Source organism: Hipposideros armiger, unplaced genomic scaffold, assembly GCF_001890085.2.
Source record: "Hipposideros armiger isolate ML-2016 unplaced genomic scaffold, ASM189008v1 scaffold_131, whole genome shotgun sequence".
NCBI classification, from domain to species: Eukaryota; Metazoa; Chordata; class Mammalia; order Chiroptera; family Hipposideridae; genus Hipposideros; species Hipposideros armiger.
Genome location: NW_017731481.1, coordinates 2,010,246 through 2,018,816, shown reverse-complemented (window position 1 = coordinate 2,018,816; position 8,571 = coordinate 2,010,246). Strand labels below are relative to the sequence as shown.

General features: G+C 40.2%; 1 protein-coding gene across 3 annotated transcripts in view; it reads right to left on the bottom strand.

The window, feature by feature from the left end:
* VDAC3 (voltage dependent anion channel 3) overlaps positions 1 to 6,276 on the bottom strand; it is a 13,046-nt gene extending 6,770 nt beyond the window's left edge. The window contains exons 1-4 of one of the 3 annotated variants that reach the window (XM_019649292.1): positions 6,133 to 6,241; positions 3,203 to 3,271; positions 2,230 to 2,279; positions 1,210 to 1,212 (exon numbers count right to left, since the gene is read on the bottom strand). In XM_019649292.1, coding sequence (XP_019504837.1) covers positions 1,210 to 1,212; positions 2,230 to 2,279; positions 3,203 to 3,269 — 120 coding nt within the window. In that variant the 5' untranslated portion in view covers positions 3,270 to 3,271; positions 6,133 to 6,241. Of the gene's footprint in view, positions 1 to 1,209; positions 1,213 to 2,229; positions 2,280 to 3,202; positions 3,272 to 6,132 lie in introns of all 3 variants that reach the window. The other 2 variants (XM_019649293.1, XM_019649294.1) reach the window with 2 other exon arrangements.
* Between the last annotated feature and the right edge of the window lie 2,295 nt (positions 6,277 to 8,571).

The window sequence follows — 8,571 nt, the reverse complement described above, 5'->3', positions numbered from 1 at the left end:
AAAAAAATAAAATAAATAAAATATACTTAATACAAAATTTACCATTTTAACCACTTTTAAATGTGCAGCTGAGTGGCATTAACTACATTCACCTGTTGTGAAAACTTTATTATGTTTGTCCACAAAGCTATCTGTAAAACTTTCAACATAAACAATTTAAAAATTTTAAAGTATCCATCCATTTTTTACAACAAAATAAAATGTTATAATTTATCCTTCTTTCTCCCTTCTCCGCCTATCTATTTTTTAAACTTTCTATCAAATAATTACTATGAGTGACTTAAAATAGATCTTCCTCTCTCCTTAGGTGTCATTTCAGTCATATGATGACAAGCAATTAGAAATAGATTTCCTTCTAGGGAGAAGCAAACAGTCAACACCTGTCACTGTCAATCTATGAACTGTCAAGAAAAAAACATTCTGACTGGCCCTGTTTTTAAAGAGTATTTCTGAAATGCTGCCAACCCTGACCAGTTGTGTTCCACTGCCTGCAATATGAGTCCTCCCTTTACCAAATACCCTCCTGGTAACTCTGGTTCTACAGGCTGATGAAACAACTGGGAAACTATGATCTGTTTATCACCACCAACCACACAGAAAATTTTCAAAGAGAAATCATGCTGCACATTTAGGGCAAGGCCTTAGTAAAAATGATAAAATGCTAGTCATGTTTAACAGCTCACACAATTATTTGACCATCATTTTCTTTTAGTAGATCCAACTACCCAGTGTATTATTTTTTACATTCATCTTTTATAAACTTCAAGTATAGCAAATATAAACCTTAACTTTAGTGCACAAAATTAAGGTAAAAGAGTGTACTTTTCTTCCTTGTTATCGTCATTTCTTAGCTTGAAGCTCTGTCAAAAGTCTAAAATATTAGAGATACAAATCTCAAAGCGAAGGCTAGAATTTTTCTAAGTTGAGTTCCAGGCTCATAACTGCTTCAGTTTTTGTCTGATTTCTTAATTAGATCAAACAGTGCAAAATACATTTACAACATGCATATAACATCAACATTTCTACATTAAATGCTAGAAAGCAATGAAACAATCTTTAAAACATTATTGTTAAATCAATGGCATCTGATAAAAATATCAAGATATGATCTAAGAAATTTGGAGCAATGGGTGTAATTTATCCTAAATAAGTACCAGACCAAAAGCAGCCATAAAAAAAACAAGCACACAAACATGCTGTTTTTCTTACCATCTGAATTAATATTCCCACACCACAGCCGCATGAAAGGGAGATAAAATTTTAGTTGAGGGTTTTGCAACACAAACCTAACTTGAGCAAATTCTGAAACCCTACTCAAAATGAGTATAATTTTTCCATTTTAACAAAACCATATAACAATACGCCCATCCTAGGAGGATAGTTGCATATGTATTCATTTACCACTAGAAAACCCAGGGAAAGAATAACAGTGACAAACCAGGATTATACAGAATATGAGACAAAGTATTGTAAGAATTCTACACACCTCCTGCCCTTCTAATTAAACCCTTATATGTAGAAATAAAATTACACTGGTTTGAACAAGTAAATACCAAAAACAGATGTGCGAACAGGGAGAAATCAGAGAATGAGGTGAATGTAAAGTTAATTTAGTTGCTGAAATTTACTGAATAAAAGCTCTGATTAATGATGCTTTTAAAATATGCCCATATATCCTTTACTATATTCTTAACTTTCAGTAAAAAAGACTTTGTGAACATCAATAAAAACTGTAAACTAACCTACATGCATTTTATTTCTATACTGGCTTCAATTAATCATTAAAGGACACTTCAATTAATCATTAAAGGACACAATCATTAAAAGACTAAATTTAACTTGTTCTTTAAAAAGGCAATAAAACTTGCATGAACCCAACACAATAGAAGTTTTTAGTGCCTACATGTATATTCATGAAAGTGTAACAATATTTCATGGGTTTAAAAAATATACACATAATATATTCTATATCTTCTGAGAGTCAGACTCAGGATTGTCTTATTATAACAAAAACAAAGGGTCCCCACAAAATTCAACCTGATTGCCTATGGGCTTAAGTGGCTGAGTAGAAGATCCTCACTGAAATCAGAAGAGTACAACAAAGCTGTAGGGAAAAGAGCATAGTGCCAAAAGTATGCTATTTCACGTAACTACACTAAACACTGATTTTTAAGTAGGTTCATTTAAGTTAATTAAGCTACATCTATTGAAAATATATTAGGTACTTACCACCCCACTACATGACTTGGTTTTCAGATCTATTTTGACCATGCCAAACCCTAAACACAGAAACATACAAAATGTGACGTTCACTCCAGTTTTTGCAACTTAGAAATTATGAAAATAGTCCATGGTACCTTCCATATGGAAAAGACACAGTATTCTCGTTAGGTGAGAGTTCCATGAGAAACTGAATTATAATGATATAACTGAAGTATTACTTTAAGCCCCTAAAAATAATAAAGACATATTTTAAAAATATAAGCTAAACAACAAATGAATGAAAGGAATATGTACTATTCTAAGAACCAAAATTATTAGAAAATACTATGCAAATACATATACAAGCTTAAAATATACAATTAACATTACTATTAATAAAAAACAAAACGTTTACAACACAAAAAGTTAAAAATTTAAAGACAAACATTAAAAACTAAAAATAAATGTCTATTTGGGATCAAAGAACATATATTACCCCAAAGAAGTCAAGTTGTGCTTGGCTCTCATGAAAATATTGCCATTATTTGGAAAAGGAAACATGTACCCCGTACTTTAAATGTCCCCAGGGCACACATATTACAGGTTTAATGTTATTTGGTCTATTAACTATGTGTGTATGTTTTGTTTGTTTTTTTTAAGTTGAGCCATCCTGCCATCTGTTGGCAGCTCAGCAGCAGCTCAGCTCGGGCCGGGCATCGAACCACTGTTGCTCAGAGCTCAAACTCTTGAGCGAGCTCTTAACCAACTGAGCCACTTGGCTGGCCCTTTGTATGTTCTATACATACACACACACGACTGCTATTAATGCCAGTGGGGCTCTGCCTCTAAAGAATGAAGTCTAATAACAACCTGTTAAGTTTTCCCCTTAAATCTTGTGAGGTATATTATTGTTGCCTTAACCTCATTTTACCAGCACAGGGTAGCAGGCATTAAATACTAACCCTTAACCCAAATTGGAAATTTACAATCGCATACTTACCATAGCCTTTGTTGAAGACATCCTTGGCAGCCTTTCCTAGGTCACAGTAAGTCGGTGTGTTACACATATCTTATAAAGAAAAACAGGGACAATGGAATAAAAATAACCATTTAGTATTTACCTGTAGTCTTTCTATGGTTTAGTGCTGTGAGAAGAGGTATATGGTTTGTCTCTGCATCATTTATGCTTATACCCTAATGCAAGCAAAGTTGAGAAGGCATTCTGCTCCTTTAAAAAGAGTTTTGCAGAACACTGGAGAATAAAAGGGTTTTTTCATGAGATTCACAAAAGTCAACTTTCTGATTATATTACAAAGAAAAGAAATTTCTCACAGGCTAGAGGAGAAATGGGTTAATTTCATTTTTTACTTAAAAAAAGGAATATTTACATTAGAAAAATATTTCTTGGGCTGTTATAAAGCCAAAGAGCTGTATAAAGCGACAAGATAAATTTGTTAAGGAATTGTAAAAATAGATGTATCAAAAATCTTCAGGGTTAACATTTTGCCACTACAAAGTCAGCTCTTAAAATAAGAATTACCATACTATTAGGTTGTCGGAAAAGTCATGACGTATTTTTTCTATGTTTTTTGTTGCAAAAATGCATCATGACTTCTGACAACCCAATAATTAAAATGTATTCATCCAAAATATGCCCTCTCAAAACTCTTCTTTAAAAAGTGCTATACTCTTACCCATTACCCAGAAATAGGATAAATTTAACCTGCAGTAATCTGCTTACCAAAAATTGGTGTACACTCTAAAGTTAAAGCCTTCAAAATCCCAAGGTGCCTTCACTTTTCATCTTACCTATTTAGTATTTACCCAGCTTTTCTACTGCCAATGTGACCCTCACATCGAAATTCTCTGAAATTCTACCAGCAGTGCTGAACATACCATTCCTTTGCCCTCCTTGTATAATGCGAAATCTTTTCCTGCGGCCGTCTCAAAAGCCATGTGTAACCAATTGTAGAACCACTTCAAGCAGCCCCATTACCCAGCTATATCAGAAAAATCCAGAGCACCGGCTAGCCCTTGCAAGTACTATGCCTGAACTATCTACACATTCAAACTAATATTTGTATTTAGCCTAGTTCTTAATGTAGCCTTCTGCTAAGTTTCTGCCTATACCATATCTGGTACATTAACATACACTTATGCACTTCTGAATTGTGAACTCATTTATAATTTGCTTCTTAACCTAAACCTGTCAGATATGACAGACGTTATGTTAAAAGAAAAAGTGTCCTATAAAAATATATACACGTATAATGTTACAAGGAAAGAGTAAAGATGAAAGGGTCAGGGGCCGGCCGAGTGGTGCATTGGTTAAGAACTCGCTTGGGACGCCAGAGGGCCCCGGTTCGGATCCCACATATGAGGGCCAGTGACACTGCCCTCTACAGCTAAGATGCTGAACAACAGCTCAACCTGGAGCTGGGCTGCCGTGAGTCGCTGGCGACGGCGTAGGCTGCAGCCCCTGTAGCAGTGGGTTGCCATGGGCTACTGTATGTAGCCAGCAGCCAGCGTGAGCGGCCAGCAGCCGCAGTGAGCAGCCGTCCAGAAGCCGGCGACTGATCTGCCTCGCCCGGGAAGAGCGCAATGATGGTGCCACTTGGGCCAGTGAAGCAACATCCTCCACAACTAGACTGAAGAACAAAACGACAGCAACTTGTCTGTTCCCCTTCCCCCAATTCCCCAGCACTGTTCCAATTCCCCCAATTCCCCAATAAAAAAATCTTAAAAAAAAAAAAGATGAAAGGGTCAGGATAAATGTACTGACTCATACCATAACTTTGTTCTAAGCCTCAGGGTTTCAGAGTTCACTTCCAGGGCAATTATTTTACAAATTCAGTTCCTTGTATTCAAATGATCGATTCTATTCTTTTTACACAGTCAACTGCAATCTAATATTACTCTTTATCATCACAACTGATGTTTGTATCTGTTGGAATTTCATCAGAAGTCTACAATTTGGTAAGGTAAGTACAGAAAAGCAGGCACTGTACATTCAAACAGAGGTGTTAAAGCTTTACAGTCTGGTGTGTGTTGTTTTTTTTAATCTACTTGACAAAAGAAAAGGTACACCTAAATATTTAGAAACTTCCATCTAGGGACTCATCACAATCTTTTAGCATTGCTTTCTTTTTCAAAACCACTGCCAGACAATGTGCACAAGCCGCGCAGGTGATTTCGTTTACCACCTGACCTCAACTCTGCCTAGCTCACCCTTGCTTTCTCGGGATCACGATTCTAACGGGAAATGCACGGCAGGGATGATCAAGCAAAAATCGAGAAGCCACAGATACCTCGTGTTACTCGAGAATAAAGCTATCATCACATATTTCTGTTAGCTCTACAAAACGCACTTATTCGTAGACATGCACAACGTACCGAGGCTGCATTAGACGAAGGTGGGGGGAGGTAATACTGCTTTACACAATAACTACACAGTCTGTAAATAGCCCGTTTTGTTCCTAGTTTCTCCATTTTAAGTTGCACATAAAGCATCCTCCCTTTGTCAGTAAGGAGTGGAAAAAAAGGGCTTCCCTGAGGCTGGACAACAATTCCAGGGAGGCAGCTGGGGGCGGGAAGTAGGTTTGGGGTTCGAGAATCTAACTTCCTTAGAAACCAACCTCCTTTCTGGCATGATGCCTGGAAACAAAGTCCCGTGGGCACAACAGGCGGAGGGAAGGTCGCGAGGAGGCACTCGGAGCGCCGCCTGTCCCCGCCGGCGTTGCGGCTCCATCACCTGAGGCGACCAGGGGAGCAAGGTCCCCTTTGCCCTCCGCGGCCCGGCCCCGCGCCCCGTCAGGCTGCTCTCTCCCTCCCAGCCCCTCCGTTAGGCTCGCCTCTCTTCGGGTCCCGGGCTCCGCAGCGGCCCACCTCCCCCTCAACCCCGGCACGGCCCGCAGCCTCCGTTCTTCTCACCTCCACCCAGAGAGCCGGTCTCCGCTCCGCCAGGGCAACGCTGAAGGTCTTCTTCAACCAACGCCGTCCGCGCCTGCGCGGCCGCACTACGCCCGCGGCGCCTGCGCGCCCCTGCTTACCCCCCGCGCCGCGTTTGCGCCGTGGTGTCACACCGGGGTCGCGCGCCGCGGAGCTGCGTGCGGAGAGGAACAGCTGCGGCGTACCCACACCGCCAACTGTCTGGCTCTGTACGCGCGCGTGCGCGGCAGGGTCCATCGCGCAGGTGGCTACGGCGGGGGTTGACGTGAGGCAGGGGAACCCTGAAGGATCGCACCTTTGTCCCTAAAAAAAAAAAAAGGGGGCTTGCTCTCGCGAGAACAACCCGGAGTTGCTGTTGTCTTGCCAGGGGCCGCGGAGAAGGCGGGCGGAGGAGACGTGCGACCCGTGAGGATGGATGCTATGGCTGGCACGTCAGACCCAGGCTGTTTCTTCCTCTGGCGGATGTCTTGCTGATCTTTATGGGAAAGGCTCCCACTGACTAAAATTCAAAAATGTGACACTTAGGTCATCTCATCTTCACGATGAGAAAACATGGGTCCCCAGGGGGTAAGTGACGTCACTTATTCCAGATCACACAGGTGGTGGTAGATTATAAATTCAAAGGGAAAGAGATGGAGGAGGGAAAGCTCTTTCTTTCGAGAAGAATACCAACTAATAAATGTAGAAGAAATTATAGAAATTTCTTATAGAAAAGAAACACTTTGGGATCAGCAATAGTTGACTTAGACAAAAATTATCAGTGGCTGCAGGACGGTTGAGGATATTCAAAGTATCACCCCACAGATTACTTACTAAAGAGGAAGGTACCTTCGCATCAAACAAATCAGACTAGCATCATGTGCTCCTCTGATGTGATTCACAAAGGACACAATGATTATTCTTGCCAAAAATGTGTAATTTGTCTCTAATCATGAAGAAACAGACAAACAAATTGAGGGACATTCTGCAAACCAACTGCCCAGTCTCTTCAAAAAATGTGTATTTCATGGGCCAGCCAAGTAGCTCAGTTGGTTAAGAGCCCAAGCTCTGAGCAACAGGGCCGCCGGTTCGATTCCCACATGGGCCAGTGAGTTGCACCCAAGCTGAGCTGCTGCTGAGCTACCAACAGGTGGCAGCATGGCTCAGCTGGTGAGAGCATGTGCTCCTTAGGAGAAGGTTGCTGGTTCGACTCCTGCATGGGATGGTGGCTACGCCCACCCACAACTAAGATTGAACACAGCACCTTGAGCTGAGTGGCCACGAGCTGCCGCCGGGAGGCTGGATGGTGACTAGACTTGGAGCTGAGCTAGCTGTGCCCTCCACAACTAAGATTGAAGGACAACAACTTGGCTGTTCCTCTTCCCCAATTCCCCAACACTGTTCCCCTTCCCCAACTCCCCAGTAAAATCTTTAATAAAAAAATGTATATTTCATGAAAGATTAAGAAAAAGACTAGTGAATGTTCTAGATTAAAGGAGATAAAAATGTACTAAAAGCAACATGGTCCCAAATTGAATCCTGGGTAAAAAAAAAAAAAAACCCACAAAAAAAACCCCCAAACAGTTATTGAGAAATATTATTGGGTAAATTTGAATATAAAATTTTCTGAGGGTACTAATTGTATCTTGGTTATGCAGACAGAACATTGATTTTAGGAGAAACATGCTAAAGTATTTAGGAGTGAAATAGCATGTGTCTGCAACTAAACTAACTCAAATGGTCGACAACAAAAATAAATGTACAAAATGTTAACAACAGGTGAATCCAGGTAGAAGATAATATGGGCGTTTATTGCATTATTTTTGAAACTTTCCTGTAAGTTTAAAATTTTCACAGTGAACACCCCCCCACACACACACACACACACAAAGTCTGTGATGTTCAGTCCACATTCAATAGGCATATATCACTGTTTGCCTGCTGTGCGTAAGGCATTTCAAGCTAATAAGAGAGAAGATAAATGCTCCCAAAGGACTCATAATGTAGGACTTGGACAAATGCCTGCCAAAGAAGGCAGAATATGGTGAATGTCATAAGCAAAGCAGCATAACTTAGTAGGCTAAACAAAATGAGCTTTGGAGTCCAAAGAGGCTGGGTTCGTATCTCAGATCGGCCAACTCTGTGGTCTTAGGCAAACAACTTAACCTCTCTATGCCTCAGTTTCTACATCTGTGAAACCGAACTAAGTAAGATCTACTTCATCTGGATTATAATGGATATTAAATGAAATAATGTATCCATAGCACATAATCTGCCTGGCACATGGAAAATGTTCACGAGTTAATAACACAGATGAAAATTAATAAACTGTGAGTTTAAAAGCTATACAGGCAAAATCTATATTTATTCAGATGTGCATGAATGTTAGAGCCACAGCTTCAGCTTGTACTTTGGCACAGACCTGGCTTTTGTCAGACACAA